The sequence below is a fragment of the Mandrillus leucophaeus genome, unplaced genomic scaffold (assembly GCF_000951045.1).
Source record: "Mandrillus leucophaeus isolate KB7577 unplaced genomic scaffold, Mleu.le_1.0 Scaffold57, whole genome shotgun sequence".
Taxonomy (NCBI): Eukaryota; Metazoa; Chordata; class Mammalia; order Primates; family Cercopithecidae; genus Mandrillus; species Mandrillus leucophaeus.
In genome coordinates this window covers 1,061,195-1,080,325 of record NW_012106141.1, presented here as the reverse complement: position 1 = coordinate 1,080,325, position 19,131 = coordinate 1,061,195, and the positions used below count along the sequence as shown (strand labels likewise).

General features: G+C 42.3%; 1 protein-coding gene across 1 annotated transcript in view; it reads left to right on the top strand.

Annotated features, from left to right (window-relative positions):
• Positions 1-19,131, top strand: part of PTPRG (protein tyrosine phosphatase, receptor type, G) — a 602,014-nt gene that overhangs the window by 429,709 nt on the left and 153,174 nt on the right. The window contains exon 5 of the mRNA XM_011998353.1: positions 11,053-11,119. Within this exon, the coding sequence (XP_011853743.1) occupies positions 11,053-11,119 (67 nt within the window). The remainder of the gene's footprint in view (positions 1-11,052; positions 11,120-19,131) is intronic.

Genomic DNA, 19,131 nt, shown 5'->3' with positions numbered 1-19,131 from the left:
CCAGCTTTTATTTTTAAAAGCTCATTCTGACTCAGTGGTTCTCATCCCTACCTGCACATCAGAATCATCCAGGGAGCTTTTCAACATCCAGATGCCCAGGCCACACCCTCAGGTCAATCAGAATAGTGTTTCGTCATTGTTGTAGTCTACTTTTGTTTTTAGTTTTTTGGTTTTTTTTTTTTTTAAGCTGATTAAAGATGATTCCAGTGGGCAGCCAGGGTAAAACAAATACTGGTCTATTAGGCAGAGAAGGAATTGGAGGGTACAGCAGAGGAAGCAGGCAACCCAGTTAGGTCAGGCTTCTGGAAGTGGTTTAGGTACAAGATGGTGTTGATCCAGGATACGGTTAGATCAGAGGAACTGCAGAGAAGTGGTGGTCAGATTCAAGATGCGTTTAGGAGGTAGAATCTTCCAGACTTCCTGGGCGGCAAGAAAGGAAGTGAGTGGGTCAAGAAACGAGTGGAATCAAAATAATTCCTAGGTTTGGAGATTTAGTCTGCTGGATGGAAAAATGTTTAAATTGTATTAAAATAAAAGATTGAAGGCCAGGTGCAGTGGCTCACACCTGTAATCGCAGTGCTTTGGGAGGCCAAGGCGGGTGGATCACTTGAGGTCAAGAGTTCGAGACTAGCCTGGCCAACATGGCGAAACCCCGTCCCTACTAAAAATACAAAAATTAGCCAAGTGTGGTGGCATGCACCTGTAATCCCAGCTACTGGGGAGGCTGAGGCAGGAGAATTGTTGAACCCACAGGTGGAGGTTGTAGTGAGCCAAGATTGCACCACTGCACTCTAGCCTGGGTGACAGCAAGACTCGGTCTCAAAAGATTGGAAGATGAAAGATTGGGGTGTGGGTAGAGGATTGTGATTGCCTGAATTTAGTTCAGAACTCCAAAATGATTGATCTGTCTGTAACCAGAAGTGGGAGTATTTTTGGAACTTTGTGTGTTCCTGGTTAGGTACCAGCAGGGCATGCCTGCCTCTTTGGGGGAAAGAATGGCTTATAGCTACAGTTTTTAAGGATCTTGGATGTGTTAGTAACTGTGCTAAATACTCATTTAATCCTCTTAACAACCCTATGAGGTTTTTTAGGGGGATGATCTCAACATTACATATGAGGAAGTTGAGGCACAACTAGATTGTAATTCACTTTGCTGTGACCAAACAACTGCTAAGTAGAAGAGCTGGGCTGTAAATCGGGTTTCAGAAACCCTGTACTTAACCACTACACTTGTCTTACGTACCCAGCTTGCAGTTTAAAATGAGCTCATCGTGTTCACCTACAGGGGATCCATCTGCGCGTTTTCTGTGGAGTTACTTATTCCCAGGTTACTGTCAATGTCAGTTTTCATAAGATAAGCCTCTTCCTGGCTAAATGTTACCTATACTACCCTCTCCCCTACTGGGACCATTTTTTTCCAACCGAACTGCTGGAAGAATTGAAAGATCCTGAGCACAGTTGCTTAAATAAGTAGACTACATGCTCTATGAAGAAATCATATTATTTTCTCAGAGGGGAGAGAGTTGGCCCAGTGAGGCAATGATTGCTGGGAACAAACTTTCTGGTTTTCCATTTTGTTCTGCTACAAATGGCACGTTCTATCAATCAAGGCCTGCTGGGAAAGATTTTGTCTTTCCTCATTGCAGTTTAATTTTACCCTCCGTTGAACTCAGGTGCATGTTAAATACAAAGCCGAACTCTTCAGTTAGCATTAATCTATGTCCTCCTCAAGACGGGGCTGGATTTTGTTTAGACTGCCTCTTACTAGAAAGGAATTTCCCTAATTTGTGGATTTTGAGATATTTGTCCACTTAAACAAGCTATCCGTAACCCCCCACCCAGAAAAAACATAGCTTAACTGAGACCCTTAAATCATGCTCCGACGGCTTTAACAGTAGCCCCCTAAACACAATTTTCACTGGTTTGTCTGTGAATTAAGTACAATGTTTAGATGAGTTAGCTGGTTTATTTCATTGAGGATGATGAGAAGGAGCTTAAGTTTCTCTTGTAGTATCAGGCAGCAAACCCCTTCCAAGAGCCCATGGTTTAGAAGGGAAAGACCTGTGAGGTATTACTTAGGAGAGTGAATTGATGCTTAATGAGTCTTCAGAGACTACATTATGAGAGCAATCATTCAGTGCTTCTAAGGAAGCACAAAGTAAAACTACCCCCTCTTAAAAGAAAAAAAAAAAAAAAGTGGGATATGTAATTAGTTTGCACTTAATTGCTGTGGATTTGAAACAGTAGCTGCCCATGCCACTGCATTACGCCCTGTGCCTTGTTCAGTGGCACCTTTCACTTAGGTTCTGTGCTGCAATTAATTGGTTTTCTATATTTGTTTAAACATAAAAGCTACCGAAAATTCTATATCCCAGAATTGATTATCGATGTTTATTTGCTCCATTTGGGGTTTGCTCATTCTTTTTGCCAAGTTTTCTTGGTTGGAACTTGGATTCTAAACAAACTGCTTCTTTTCAAACTCTAGAAACAGTGACATAGCAGCTGAGGTCCATGAGAGGCAAGAACTCATCTAGAAGAAGGGGAACTGCCTTTTAATAGTTGATGCAGCAGTGTAAGGAAAATGGTGATGTGTGGGTTCCTTACAGAAGCCAGGGCCCCCAACCCCTCTGTGGGAGCTAGAACTAGATCATCAGCTCTATGAGGGCAGAGCACTGGGATTTGTTCAGTGACATATTCTATTCTGCTACTCAGTTCTTGGCATATGGTTATCTACTGCTATGGAGCAAATTACTACAAACTCAGCAGCTTAGAACAACACACATTTACCATCTCGCAGTTTCTGTGTGTCCTCAGATTCAAGGTTTCTCACAAAGCTGCAATCAAGGTGTCAACTGGGACTATGATCTCATCCGAAAGTTCAACTGGGGAGTGATTCACTTCTGATTTTACTTAGATTGTTGGCAGAACCCAGTTCCTCAAGGGCTGTTTGACTGAGTAGCTTCTTAGCTGTTGGCCAAAGGCCACCGTCAGTTCCTTTTGGCATTATCATAGCTCACTGTAACCACTAACTCCTGGGCTCAAGCTATCCTCCCATCTCAGCCTCTGGAGTAGCTAGAACTACAGGTGTGCACCACCAAACACTGGCTAATTTTTAAAATTCTTTTCTAGAGATGTTGTGTTGCCCAGCTGGTCTCAAACTCCTGGCCTCAAATGATCCTCCTGCCTCAGCCTCCCAAAGTGCTGGAATTACAGGCGTGAGCCACTTCGCATGGCCAGAATCTTTCGTAACATTGCTTTTGCCTTATTCTACTGAATAAAACTAAGCCACTAGATCTAGCCCACCCTCAAGGGAAGGTGATTACATAAGGGTCTGAATACCTGGAGTCAGGGGTCTTTGGAGGATCATCTTAGAGTGAGCCCATCACAGCCTGCAGTAGACACTCAGTACATACTGGTTGAATCAATGAGCTTAAGGAGCCAGTGCTTATAATTTGGGCTGAGGGCCCATAACATTGCCCCCCCGCCGTCACCTTTTTAATGACTATAAAGGAGTATTTAAGGTCACTTAGGTCATTTTAACATTCTACATATGATACCTACATGATATTTACATGGTCTTCCCCCATTCCTAATAATGCAAAATGATAATCTTACCTACTCCTATGGAGGGACATTTTTTCAACAGAAGGATCAACCTGGCAACCTCTTTGATCCAATGTGCCTTGTCTCTTATATTTTTCATGCTGCATACATGATAGGAAATTAAAGGCATCCCCACTCAGTGTTTTCTGGATTTCGAGTCTTTTGTAAATGGAGTACCCCTGAGCAGCTTTTTGCTTCCAGGGAATGAAAAAACAAGGGTAAGAGTTCACATCTAACGTGTTTTGGTTGAAGCAACTTGCTACATGTGAAAACAGCCGGCTCTGCCTTCTCCACTAAGCCTTTGATATTGTTGGGGCTTTTCAGTGCATGGCGAGATTATTAACAAGGGAAAGTCAAAGTTGTCCAGCACTGCCACACAAAATCAGGAGAAACTTGCAGGCAAGTCACTGAACCTGAAATAAGCTGCTTTTGCCCCAGGCTTCCCCAGATCTCATACCTTTTACTTTATTTTATTTTATTTTATTTTATTTTATTTTTTTAAATTCAAAGGTCATGACAATATCTGTGTGAAATAGTGTGCATTGTAGCTTAAGACTCTAGGTCATGCTTTGCAAAGCTGGAATTTCTGTTTTGCTTCTCTCCAGTTCAGGAGCAGCCTACACTTTGAGAAGACTGGAAAGGGTAGGACAGACAGGTTCTGGGACCCCGGCTTGGAATGTTGTAAAGCCTTTCCCAACACCTTCTTGACTCTGAAACACAGTGCATCAAAAAGACAGAAGGACAAAAATCACCATGCAGCCCCTATGGGAGTACCATTTGCCAAGCACCCCAGCCATCCCACTTCCTCCCTCTCTTCTGCTCTGGCTTTGAAATGGTGTGTTGGGTGAATCCAAAGCCAGAGGAAATGGAATTGTATGCCCACCCCAGGACAGTTTGATCCTCATGAAAATGAGAAATCGCCTGTATTGACAATCTGCAAGACTGCGCCTGGCAAGATCTGCCATTTTATACGGATTTGCTACCAGCCTTGCTGTCGCCCTGTGGGGATTGGTTTTTCCAGTAATGCACTCTTCCAAGCCAAGTCTGACAATGAGATGGCAAACACTCTGGTGGGTTTTGGAGGCAGGGTCAGGGGGCCAGAGAATGGTCAGTTTAAGTAGATCAAAAGCACGAAATTCATTTCCTCAGGTGGCCTTCTCTGACCACGAATCTCAATTCTCTGGAGATGAATAACCTGTGAATTAACTAGTTTCCATTAATATCATGAATTAACAGTAAGTAAACCGTGTCCGTGCTCAAGCTGCATTTGAAGAGAGGAGGGTGAATCCTATTAGCATTTATAATTGTGTTTCCTTTTCATATTAATCCCTTCCCAAGCCTGAGGAATTAGGAGTTTTCTCATCTGCCAATGGAAACCAGTCCCAGGAGTCTGTCCCTGTCAAATCCTGGAAAATAGATGATGATACAGGGCCATACCTTTCGCTTCGGACAGGGGCACTTCTGTGAGAAGCCTCGGTTATATTTTGCATATCTGTTAGATTAGGCTTAATGATCCTGGAATTTAGTAGTTGCATTTAAAGCAATTCTCTAGACCAGGAATCCACACTTGTCTACTCATCTTTATCGGAATTTCGTGAAAAGTCCTAAAGGTTTACAGAGCTCCTTTTTCCCTTGCCATGCATCACTCTGAATTGTGTTTCTGTATTCCTCTGCGACTTATTTCATGGCAGTTTGGGATGCCACATGTGCCAACACCTCTGATTCCGCTTTTTGTAATATCCCATTGCAGCAGTGACAGTTAGGAGACACTAGAAAATGATGTTGGAAAGTCAAAAGGGAAAAACTACATTTCTGTATCAGAAACTAAGACCATTGGCTATACAAGAAGGAAAGTAATATTTGTGAACACTAAAAAGAAAAGTCAGGAAAAGAAAAGTGTTTTCAATATAGCTCGGTGGTTAGTGGTTTCATGCTAAAATTGTCTTCTTGAACCTATATAGCCACATTTCCTAAATTATTGCCAAGTGTTTAACTTAACTAATAAAAGAAGCCGGGCAGTGATCTCTCTCTGGGTAAGGGCTAACCAAAATGCAGGGATGCAAAATAATGAAGTTATAAATGCTTTGTGACAGCAACATGAACAAAAATCTGGTTAGTGGTCACTAGGATGTTGAAGTCAGAATGAGAGAAACTACAGCATCCTTGCCACAAGGCTCTTTAGGTAAGAGCCACGGAAGGAGGGGAGATTCAGATGTGAAACCAAACATCCTGAGAAGTGCTTGCCCTTGTGCTAATACAATGATTAGCTTCTGAAGACACAGTTACCTGCTAACTGCTGGGGTGGGTGAGTCCTCTTCTCCGCAATTCAGGAAGGCCATGTGGAGTTTCTGGTCCTGCCGTTTGTCACTATCCTCTGCAGCCATGGTTAATGGTGTAGCCATTCACCCTCAGCATGCATAAATCCTTTTTCCCACAAGAGGATATTGGCTGGGTGTAATGTTTATGGTACTGAAGGAGCAGCTGGTGGTATCGGATTCAAGGCAAGTAGGTTGTCTTGATCATCCTATTTAGCAGATGGCTAGGACTTGACAGAAAATTATTAGGATCCAACTCAAGGGCCAAATGGCATGGGGGCAGTAGAAGTAAATGGCAGCACATATCTGAACGCAGACACATGTCATCTGATGGGGTCTCTCTGCTTCCTTTTCATTTTACTTCAAGCAAGAGTAAACACAGGCCCTCCTGTAGAGCCTCCAGATAAACATATCTCTAGAGATTATTGATAGTGTGGCTACTAATTTGATAATTACGTGGATCCTTATGGTGAGCTATTAATTGGAAAGAAAATGTTACGAAGTTTAGATTCCATGAGCATTTATATGAATTTGGCCTTTAGCCCAAACCTACGTTTCATGGTTTTCTGTATTGTCAGTGTCTCTATATACTTTGGTTATATCTAAAGACACTGAAAAGCTTTAATTCAGAGCCCTCTGTCGAGTTTGTGTGCCATCCTTTTGAAGATGACTAATGCCACGAAAGCTGCTCTGAAGTGGAAGTGCCAGGAGCGAAGTTTTGCAATGAGAGTATGAACTCTGCAGGGAAAGGGGGTGGGTGTCTGTTTCTTCTAGTCCATTTTAAGCTCATTTGTGCAATTGCTGCCTTCTCCATATTACTGCATAACTCCTTTGATCTTAAAGTGGAAGGAAGCAAATTTCAAGAGCCATGATCACTTCTCATGTGGCTTTAAAAGGAACAGCATATTACAAAATTGAGTGGATGTCAAATAAAACATAAATTTGGATCTTTTGAAATTTGAACTCAGAGAGGTATTACTTTCAGAGCCAAGCACGTTGACAAGCTCAGGGATAAATTTCATTTGTTTGTCATTCATTTAAATTCGAGTGTTTAGGTCAACTTGTTGCCCAGTGTTATTCGTCCTTTATTGGATGTGGCATTTGTACCCAGCATTATACTGTAAGCTTTAAACATTTAATTCTTATGACATTATAAGACTGTATCCCCATTTCACAGACAAGGACACTAAAGCTCAAATCATCCATACCTGACTCAGAATTCCATATTTTCCCCATGCCTGGCCTCCTCCATCCTAGACGAAGAATAAAATGTAAACACAGGTTGCTAATATAGCCTTCTTCACTGTTGTCATATTTAAAAACTGCCAAAATTGGTTAGCTTATGCCCATGAATTTTTTTTAAGTGGGAAATTGATTGAAACAGTGAGTGAAAGGGATTATTTCAGTTAGGGTTATGCCTTACTGGAACAAATTCACTTATTAGCATGCTCTTTGGATTCCCCATCCTGAGTTTTGGAACCAAGACATAGACCAGAGGATGAGCTCAGTATTATTAGTAAGTTACTTTGACCAGCTAATAATCTTCATTTTCTCTCCTTTTCTCCTCATTCATCTTCTCAACGCCAGCCATATTAACCACCAATGAAGACAATGGGAGCTGAATGGTTGTTGTCGAAGGCTTGACATTTATGCAGTTGTTTAGAATCTGGGGTCAGGTTCCTGAGCTCAGATGAGGTGAGGTCTGAGTATCAGACACGGAGAAGCTGTAATCAGAAGTGACCAAAAATTGAACCTGGACTAAGTTGACTGGTTGTTTTCCTTTTGCATAGTCTACAAATATTATTGGTGTGTGTCAGTCATGGAAGATTAGAAACACTGTGTTTGAGCCTCCATATTATCAGATGAGACTAAATGCATTAAAAAGTTCCTGTCCTAGTCTTTTTTGTGCTGCTATCACAGAATACCACACTAGGTAATTTATAATGAACAGAAATTTGTTTGGGTAATGGTTCTGGAGTCTGAGAAGTCCAAGAGAATGGCCCTGACATCTGGCAAGGCTTTCTTGCCACATCATAACCATGGCAACGCATATCACATGAACAAGAGAGAGAATGTGAGAGAGCAGGAGGGGATTGCAAGGGGGCTAAACTCACTTTTATAACAAATTCCCTCTGGCAGTAATGATGATAATCTATTCATGAGGGCAGAACCTTCATGACCTAGTCACCTCTTAAAGGTCCTGCTTCTCAACACTATTGCATTGGGAATTAAGTTTCCAACACATGAAATGTTGGGGATGCATTCAAACCATAGTGGTCCCCCGAGTGTAAAATATTCCCTCTCGTTCAGGATCCAAGATCATAGTATCTGATAAATGTTGCCATGGTAGAGAAGGGATAACACCTTTTTGGAGGAGCACATGAGTTGATCAGGTGGCCAGCAAATGCTTTATCTTGTGATGTGGAATATTACTGGGAAACTTTTAAGACATACCATAAGCAAGATACATTGTTTTAAAAAATTGTTGTTATCATAGCCTATTTCCCATTTTTTATTATTGCATACAACTCATAGAAACTCTAATGGTTAAATTTTGCTGTGTACCAAATGATTCCAGTTAGTTAAAACAAATCGTTTTATGGGTCAGTAGGTTGGCTGCTCAGTTCTGGGTATGGCCAGTTCAGCCCATCTCTGTGGACGACAGATGGTTCCACTGAGGGTGGATGGTCTCAAATGGACTCACTCACCTATCTGGTGGTGGTAGGCTGGTGAGTCTAGAAGAACGTTAGCTAGAACTACCTATGTCTACTCCTTGTAATCGCTCATCCTTTAATAGGCTAACTTGGAATTCTTCACTTGATGTCAGGATTCCAAAGAATCCAAGTGTTTTATGAGCTTGTGTCTGCATCATGTTCACTAAAATTCACTAAAGCAAGACATATGGACAAGCCCAATTTCAAATAATGGAGTAATTGGTGTATACTTTTCATAGAGGAGGGCAAAGTCAAGTTATAAAGGTGCATGTAACAGGGATAGAGGGAATTTGTGGCCATTTTGTCGTTTCTCACAGATATTAGAGTAACTGCAGGTAGTTAAGCTGGCATCTCCATACTGAATCAGAGGGACCATCTTTTTGTCTATAGCTTGAATTTGATATGGAATCATTCTCTAGGATCCTTATTTTATTCTATTCTGGCCTCTTGAAACTTGACCACATTTACTGGTTAGGTTCTCCTCTCTTGTATTCCTGTGCTGTAATTCCATTTTTGACCAGGTTTTAAAATTTTGATCAATTACTTGCTATGGTACAAATACGATGTTTCTTCTAATGCAGGTTTAATTTGGTGTATTCTGTGCATGGTTACCTTTCAAGAATGTTTCATGCTTCAGTCCCTGGCTCGAGCAGCTTCTCAGGCAATTTGGAGGCACACTTATGCCAAGTCCCAGAATTCCACCTTTATGATCTGATACACTGGGTTCCTATTCACTGATTGTTTTTTTGTTTTTTTTGTTTTTTTTTTTTTTTTGGTATCTGTAGTGTTTACAATGCAGTAGCAAACTCCACATATTTTATTAGTCTATAAACACAATCCTGTACTTAATAGCATCTGTATTCTGAATTGAGGCTCTAGACATGAAGATGTAATCACTATTAACTCATGGAGCATCTAATGAGGGCTTCTAACCGTCAACCTCTGCACCATTGACATCTTAGCCAGATAAGATGTTGTAGAGAGCTATTCTGAGCATTATAGGATGTTTAGCAGCAGCCCTGGCCTCTACCTTGATGTCAGTAGCCCCTCCCCTTGTCATTCCCCTCCCACTGCTATGTGACAACCAAAATTGTCTCCAGACATGGTCACATGTCCCCCTGGTAGGGCAATATCTCCCCCATTTGAGAACCACTGCTCTCTTCTGGAGACGCTGAGGCTTAGGAGAGCTGGAAGTGTGTGGAGTGTGTGTTACTGTCAGAGAGGACACACGAGGAACAGCAACCCAACAGGGAAAATTTGTAAGAGTAGAAAGGAATGTGGAAAATTTTCAGTCACCTTAAAATTCATTCTAGGGGTGTCTCTTGATTCCTCTGAATTGACCTGAAAGCATCAAATTGGATTGAGCTACAGAGTGAAAGTTTCATCAATATCTCAACTTCATTATGTGAGAAGTGGATTATATATAAATACTATCAATGAGGGATGGGGGGAGCTATGCTGGCCATAGATAATAGATTTTTGAAAAACTATTTATTTTGGAAAGACTTAAATATACATAAAAGTGAAGAAAATTGTATAATGACCCATCCTGTACCCACCACCCAAGGTCATAAATGATTGATTCAGGTCAATCCTGTGGCATGTATACCCCACTCACTCCCCCTGCTGTTCACTCTTGGATTATTTTGAAACAAATTCAAAATGTCATTTCATTTTATTTGTAAAAATCTCTGTATGTCTAAAAGAAAGTATTTGAAAGCCAAAATTGTAATATGCTGCTAGAATTTTAATCTTCTAGAATGGGCAAGAATGAGGAGTTCTGCTGAGTAGTATTAGAAAGTTAAGGGAAAGAAGAGATGGGAGGAAGACTGAAGAGGCTTGACTTTTGAGGGGGATTAAAAACCCCAGGAGGAAATGAGGGTGTGAGACACTGTCTCTTCAAGCTTCTCTCCCCTCTTCTTTTGCTTTCCATAAATTTTAGAATATGTGATTTTTCACAAGGGACTGGGATCCTTACGAAGGAGAATAGGCTGGTAGGAAACAGGTTCATTTTCTAAAAAGAAGGGAAAAACATAATCACCAGAAAATGTTGAAATCTTCCCTCAATGATGAATTGCTCTCTTATGACTTTCAATGACTTTTTAGCCGATTGGACCTACTTTTAATAAAACAAGGCAAGAAGAAAATCTTGCAGTTGCTTTTTAAGATTTTCCTTGGAGTATAGTATTTGTCTCCTGTTATAATGTATTCTGAGAAGTTTCTTTTGATTTAGACTTCCTCACTTGATTTTATGATGTCATAAATCTCCTGAATTTGGTGAGAGCCATGTTGTATGTGAGAACTAAGCAGCTTGCTAGATAACATCTACTCCCCCCTCCCTTCTCTTTAGAAGATTAAACTGAGACTGTTGTGCCTGATGCCAGAATAGATTTAACCAATCATGTTTCCTTTACATGTAGGTCAGTCCGAGGGACAATTCTGCACTGGATCCTATTATCCATGGGTTGAAGGGTGTTGTACATCATGGTAAGTATGCCACATACACTTCCTTTTGCTGGGAGGTGAAGGGCTCAGATCTCTACCTAAAGGAACCAGGTTATCTTGCAGAGGACAGAGGGTGACACCCATTCCTCATCCCCTGATGTTGAAGGGCATTAGAGCCCTTATTTGATGGGTAAAGAGCACGCCCATTTATTACCTGCAAATGGGTCTGGGTTAACAGTAAGCAATTTGTTTCTTTTCAGGTACCAGTTTGAATGCATAGGTTATAAATCAAAACACCCTAAGATGTACTGTTCTTATGTGTTGAACTTGCCATTTGTTTCATATCTCTCCTAAAAATATTCTTTCAGTTGTCTTTTCACCTATAAATGTTTGGTTTGCGTCTCAGATCTAGGGAAGCATTTTAAGTAGCCAGACAAGTTATTAAACTTTGCAGCATGTGAGCAAGCATCATGCCGCTACTAGAATGGAAAAGGCCAGGCTACTATTCTGTGCTGCAGACCTCTTATCCTCAGGCATAAAACCAGGAGAGAAAGTAAGATAAATGGGTTCTGTCTTTTCCAACTGGTTTTTATTGGAAGAATTTCCCTGCAACTTTATTATCAGCACTGCATCACTACCTATGACATCAAGATCCTCTAATTTCAAAAGTACCCTTGTCGCAGTGAGGTGTGCAGTCTAGATGTAATGTAATGATTTGCAGAGTTTTAATAATCTAATTAGAATTCCAGAGACGTTGACAGAAATAGCATTAGTAACCATAATAAATCTCCCCTTCACCTCCACAGCTGTGATAAAACATCTTCACACCTTTTTGGGAGGATTGTCTTTAGACATTAGCCAACTCCATAGAGCTTAACAAACATCTTCCCCCTCTCTTTCAGTGAAACTAGCACCAGTTGTCAGGGGTCAATTGGAGCAAGTAGGATTTTGGATTAATTGTTCTGTTCTCAAAATTGGTCAGTCATGCAGCAGGTAACAATAATAAACCTACTCAATATAGAAAAATAGGGTTACTAAAAATACCACATAGAGGCTTTCATTTTAAGATAGTTCTGGGCCAGGCACGGTGGCTTATGCCTGTAATCACAGCACTTTGGGAGCCAAGGTGGGTGGATCACCTGAAGTCAGGGGTTTGAGACCAGCCTGATCAACATGGTGAAACCCTGTCTCTACTAAATACAAAAATTAGCTGAGCATGGTGGTAGGCGCCTGTAATCCCAGTTACTCGGGAGGCTGAGGCAGGAGAATCACTTGAACCCACGAGGCGGAGGTTGCAGTGAGTCAAAATTGCGCCATTACACTTCAGCCTGGATGACAGAGAGAGACTCTGTCTCAAAAAAAAAAAAAAAAAAAAGATATGTATTTCCATTGCTCCTTCCCAGTTCTCAGTTTCTGGAAGGGCACTAATCCCATCCTCCATTCTTGAGGGCTCTTACCTCCCAAAGACTGCACCTCATATCATAAACTTGGGGATTAGGATTTCAACATAGGAATTTGGTTAGGGGACACAAACCTTCAGGCGACAGCAGAGGCTGTTACATATGGAAAAACGATATCTGGCTCTGGGAGGGTTGCCAGGATGCCCAGGGTGTGGTTTCAACCCTACCCTCTAACTGGGAAGTCAGACAAGACCTGCAAAATACACTGACCTACAGAGGAAGTTCACTTATTCATTCAGCAGAAATATATTGCATGCCCACGCTGTGCAAACCCAGATTTGGAACACTGATTAAGACAGACACAGGCCAGCTCTCATGGACCTAGAAGGGAAGTGAAGTGCTGCCTTCCTCTCCCACCAGCCTGCCTGGTATGCAGCCCCTCCCAGCTTATGCATTTGCTGTTTCCTCTGTCGGGAGAGTTCTTCCTTTGCTTGTGCCAAGGGTGTCTCCTTCTTATGCCTTCAGGTCTCAGCTCCCATATTGCCTTCTTAGAAAGTTGTTTCTTAAGTATCCTATCAAATTATTCATCCCACCCCACTCCCATCACTCTCTGTTACACCATCCCAGGTTTCTTTCTTCAAAGCACTTACATGTATCTGAAATAACTGTTTGTGTATTTGCTCATATCTCAGATACTTGGGTATCAATTTCCTGAGGGCAGAAAACCATGTTAGTGTGGCATGCTGTGTCTGGCAAATAGTAGGTGCTCAGTATCTTAGCCAAATGACTGAATCAAGTAAGCATACAAATAAATAAGTGAAAATTTCGAAATGTAAAATGGGATGAAGGGAAGGAAGAACTAAAGCCCATGTGGGTTGTGCCTTGATTGGGAAGAAAAAGGAGTAGGAGTATGTCGTTCTTCCAAAAGGGAGTGGAGGACATTAGAAATAGTTTTAAAAAAACAAAAATAACGTTTGTTGGAGGCCAGGTGCAGTGGGTCATGCCTGTAATCCCAGCACTTTGGGAGGCTGAGGTGGGTGAATCGCTTGAGCCCAGGAGTTCAAGACCAGTCTGGGCAACATGGCAAAACCTTGTCTCTGAAAAAAAATACAAAATTTAACCAGGCATAATGGTACATGCCTGTAGTCCCAGCTACTTGGGAGGCTGAGGTGGGAGGATCACCTGAGCCCGGGAGATTGAGGCTGTAGTGAGCCTTGATCATGCCAGCCTCCAGCCTGGGTGACAGAGTGAGACTCTGTCCCCCTCCCCCAAAAAAAAGCTTTTGTTGGAGCTAGAAGCATTTCAGTTGAAGGTCCTGTGAGGGATTTGAATGATCTATTAATTTGAAGGAACATAAATAATCATGTCCTTCACAGTCTCTGGCTTGGGAACAATGATAGAGATATGTAAAGAGAAAAATCAATATGGATTTCTGTTGCAGTTCAGAAATGACTTTTATTTCTTCAGCTCTGGGAGTCATATATTAGAATGTTAATTTCTCATTAATTTTTTTTAAACAAGAAGCATCTTAAGTGTTTCTTCAGCTGAAATGTGAAGGAATAACCTGATAATATCAGCCAGCTGTATTTGACAGTTGGTCATTAGGGTCCTCTGTTAAGCAGACACCAAGGTGGAATTTGAAGTGCAGGAAAGATTTTTGGCAAGGAAGGACTGCCTGGGAAGGATCAAATGGAGAAGGACCAGGGGTTGGTGGGGAGAGCGTTTGGGCCATGCATGGTGCAGGTCTGACACCTCTGCAAGGAGAGAGGTGAGCTAGGAGGACTGGCTGAAGGCAGCTCTAAGGAAGTCTTTGCCAAGCTATCAGAGAGCCCCAGAGCAAAGACTGCCCCTGAAAGGAGTCCTGTGTTGGCAGGAATGGCCCAGCTCTTGTTCCCCACCATGTGTTATCATTGGCTGGAGCCTCCCAGCAAGAATAGCCTGATTGTAGATGCTGGGCAGATCCTGGAGGTGCAGCTGCTGCAGGCTGTCAGCTCAACAAGCTCATCACAGCAGCTTGTCTCTGGAAGGGGGATCTCAGGGGTGCATGCTTAGGAGTGGCACAGAGCTTCACATCTTCCTCCGGAGGCACCTTCCTAATCACACTCCCATAGTGCTTGCTCAGAGATTCTTACAAACAGTCCTGGCTCATTTTGTCCATAGTTACTGAGTACCTAATCTCAGTACACCATGAAGCTAGGCATTGAGACATGGACCTACCCTCACCACATTTGCATATGCTTGGTAGAGGTGTACAATTAAGTATGTAATGATGTTAAAGTCTGGGAAGCAGCTCGCTAAACTCAAACTTGGGTGATTGGAAGTGTCTCAAACCAACTGAACATTAAGACCTAAAGAGTGCATGGAGATTGTCCAGGCAGAGAAGTGATGCAAGCAGGACCAATATAGATGAAGGTGTCTGTTGGTAAGAGAGGATGTAGTATCTCTGAGGCTTGGAGAATGGTGACTGACATGGTTTGATTGTGTCCCACCTAAATCTCATCTTGAATTCCCACGTGTTGTAGGAGGGACCCAGTGGGAGGTACTTGAATCATGGGGGCAGGTCTGTCCTCCACTGTTCTTGTGATAGTGACTAACTCTCACAAGATCTGATAGTTTTAAAAAGGGGAGTTTCCCTGCACAAGCTCTCTTCTCTTGTCTGCCGCCATGTGAGACATGCCTTTCACCTTCCACTATGATTGTGAGGCCTCCCCAGTCACGTGGAACTGTGAGTCCATTAAATCTCTTTCTTTTGTAAATTGCCCAGTCTTGGGTATGTCTTTATCTGCAGCGTGAAAATGGACTAATACAGTAACATTGCTTCTCTAATGCTTTTCTAGGGAGAGACAGCCTAGAAACCTCTTGACCACATGAAGTGCTGTGTCTTATGTGTTCAATTTTTCTAGGCAAATTTTGATTTTTACAAACTCAAGAGCCATGAGGAAATATAAATAGAACAGAGTGAGGTGATTTGCCATTGATTCTGGTCCCATCTATCTACTCATGGAGTGATAGATGGAAGCACTAAAATGTATCTAAATCAAGTATTTTATTTGCCCTATTATCAACATCCACTGGAGAAGAAAGACTTAGGGGAAGATTGTAAATCCTATTCACTGTATTGGTTCAGTCATTAGCAGCACTTTTTGTATATAAGAACCAGCAGTTGCAAGTGGCTGTTTCTGATAAAAATACTGGTTGCTAAGAACTTAGTCTAGTTCTGATGGTTTAAAATCCATTTTTCAAAAAAATCCTGTTTGTGAATCAGTGTAAAAATGTAGTCTTCTAAGTGAGAGGCATGAGGTCAGGTGAATATGGCAGAGGAGGCAAAACTTTGCAGCCCAATTTGTTCAACTTTTAAAGCCTTAGGTTGTGCAACATGTGGTCAGGCGTGGTCGTAGAGAAGAATTGGGTCCTTTCTGTTGACCAAAGCTGGCTGCAGTTTTCAATGCATCTTATCAAATTGCTAAGCATACTTCTCAGTTGTCATGGTTTCGCCAGGATTCAGAAAGCTGTAGTGGATCAGACCAGCAGGAGACCACCAAACAGTGACCATGATCTTTTTCTGGCACATGTTCGACTTTGGGAAGTGCTTTGGAGCTTCTTCTCAGTCCAGCCACAGAGCTGGTCATCGCCCGTTGTCATATAAAATCCACTCTTTGTCACATGTCACAGTCTGATCGAGAAATGATTCATTGTTGTTATGTAGAATAAGAGAAGACGACACTTCAAAATGACATTTTTTTTTAATTTTTGCTCAACTCATGAGGCACCCACTTTTCGAGCATTTTTACTGTTCCAATTTGCCTCAAATGTCAAACTACTATAGAATGGTTAACACTGAGTTCTTTGGTAACTTCCTTTATAGTTGTAAGAGGATCAGCTTCAATGAATTGCTCTCAATTGGTTGTTGTCAACTTACGCTTCTCATCTTCAAGGCTCTTGTCTCTTCTGCAGAACTTCTTGGACTACTACTGCACTGTACGTTCATTAGCAGTTCCTGGGCCAAATGCGTTGATGATGTTGTGAATTATCTCCACCGTTTTATGGCCCATTTTGAACTCGAATAAGAAAATTGCTCAAATTTGCTTTTTGTCTAACATCATTTCCATAGTCTAAAATAAATATAAAATAAACAGCAAGTGCTAAGTCATTAGCAAAAACACAAAGCAAGAAATGGGTGCATTAAAATGATGTATAGCATAACCATATTTATTGAAGAATGCATTCCAATATCATTGTTGCAAATTTGAACAGTACAAAACTGCAGTTCCTTTTGCACCAACTTATTTGCATCAACGGTTTTACCTAACTGATCCATGTTAAGAAATATGTGTGGGGCAGGCACGGTGGCTCATGCCTATAATCTCAGCACTTTGGGAGGCTGAGACAGGTGGATCACCTGAGGTCAGGAGTTTGAGAATAGGCTGGCAAACATGGTGAAACTCCGTCTCTACTAAAAATACAAAACCTAGCCAGACATGGTGGCACGCATCTGTAATCCCAGCTACTTGGGAGGCTGAGGCAGGAGAATCGCTTGAACCCGGGAGGCAGAGGTTGCAGTAGCTGAGGCCACGCCATTGTACTCCAGCCTGGGTGACAAGAGCAAAACACTGTCTCAGAAAAAAAAAAAAAAGGTATCCGCATTATACGTCGCTTCTCGTCCTTTCAGCTAAGATGGAGTGTATGTGCATTATGTCCTGTGTCAGTTAAAAGGCATCTGTTTTTTCTTTTCATGTTGCTGGAATACATAATTTCTCTTCCTTTTTATAGTACTCACCCTAGGAAAATTCAGCAGGCTATTTGTGTACATACGCATATACTGTCAAAAGGCCTCAAAACACCATCCTCTTGTGTCAGTCCTCTGAAACGGACCACTTTTGTATTCCTGATAGGAAACTTGCCTCTGGTGATTGCTTGGTATTTTATCTGCTTGTCCTCTTTTCCCACCCCTCCCCCACTGTCACTTTCCTCTCCTGGAGAATGTGTCATCTTAGTGAGGTGTAATAGGCTTCGTTTTCTTTTTGTTGTTGTTGTTTTTTGAGACGGAGTCACTCTGTCGCCTAGGCTGGAGTGCAGTGGCGCGATCTCTGCTCACTGCAAGCTCCACCTCCTGGGTTCACACCATTCCCCTGCCTCAGCCTCTCCAGCAGCTGGGACTACAGGCGCACACCACCACGCCTGGCTAATTTTTCGTAATTTTAGTAGAGACGGGGTTTCACTGTGTTAGCCAGGATGGTCTCGATCTCCTGACCTCGTGATCCGCCCACCTCAGCTTCCCACAGTGCTGGGATAACAGGCGTGAGCCACTGTGCCCAGCCTAGGCTTCGTTTTCTTTCATAGGAAATGTGAGGGGGGATAGTCAGAAATTGCCACAGACAGCTGGGTACAGTGGCTCACACTCATAATCCCAGTACTTTGGGAGGCTGAGGTGGGTGGATCACCTGAGGTCAGGAGTTCGAGACCAGCCTGGTCAACATGTTGAAACTCCGTCTCTACTAAAACTACAAAAATTAGCCAGGCATGGTTGGGGGCACCTATAATCTTAGTTACTCGGGAGGCTGAGGCAGGAGAATCACTTGAACCTGGGAGGTGAAGGTTCCAGTGAACCGAGATCGCACCACTGCACTCCAGCCTGGGCAACAGAGGGAAATTCTGTCCCCACCCTCCCCCAAACCCCCTGCCAAAAAAAAAAAAGAAATTGCCACAGACACAACAAAATCTTCTGCTGGTCAAAGCTAGACAGCTGCTCTCTCTCTGTCTGTCTTCCCTTCCCTGGCTCTTCCAAGAAAGCTATCAGTGAAAGGACAAATAAATTATCACCTGAGAACTCACTTCTATTAGTATCACAAAATGAGGCTCTTGCAAGCTTTTCTTGTCAAAACACGGCACTGGCAGTTGTGGCTATGACAAGATTAAAAACTTTCCTTGCAGACCAGCTTTCTCATGTGACTAGTTTGTTCACTCGACTCACCTTTGGGGATCTCCTTCCACCTTTTTGCCCCTGCCCTGGGATACTCATCATCTCCTCACCAAATCTAAGGACAAAGTCCTAGAATAGCTATTGTCACTCCTGGCCTCTAGCAAAAAGGGAAGAAATAACAGTGAATTTGAAAATATGCATTGACTGCCCTGCCAAGCATTTCCAGAGAGTGGTGAAAGCTGTCTGAGAAACTCCACATCGTTCATCTTTCCATATTCCACCTGCTGGGACTGAGGTTTCTACGGTGAAGAGTAACAGAGCGTCATCTTCAGACCAGTCCTCTGAATTCCTTCTAGAACAGTGGGTCGGCTTCATCTTATACAATTCCTGTTGCATCACCAGCCACACATTCACTGTTTTAAAAGAAACCAGCCCCAGGGTATGGTGCTGCCTGCACTGTTCCCCTGCTGGGGATGCACTTGGTTCCACCCCTTCAGAAAACCGTGTGCCTGTTTCTGCTGAGGTTACACATGTACCCCGCCCTCTGAGCCAGAAATGCCACACTTAAGTGTATCCCCAAGAAAAATATCAACAAAAGACTTGTGCATATGAGCCTTAGTCATAATAGCCACAAACTGGAAACAGCTTAAATGTCCATCAGTGGGAACACAGATAGAGAAGTTGTAGACTGTTCATACAGTGGAATATTATGCAGCACTTACAGATAATGAACT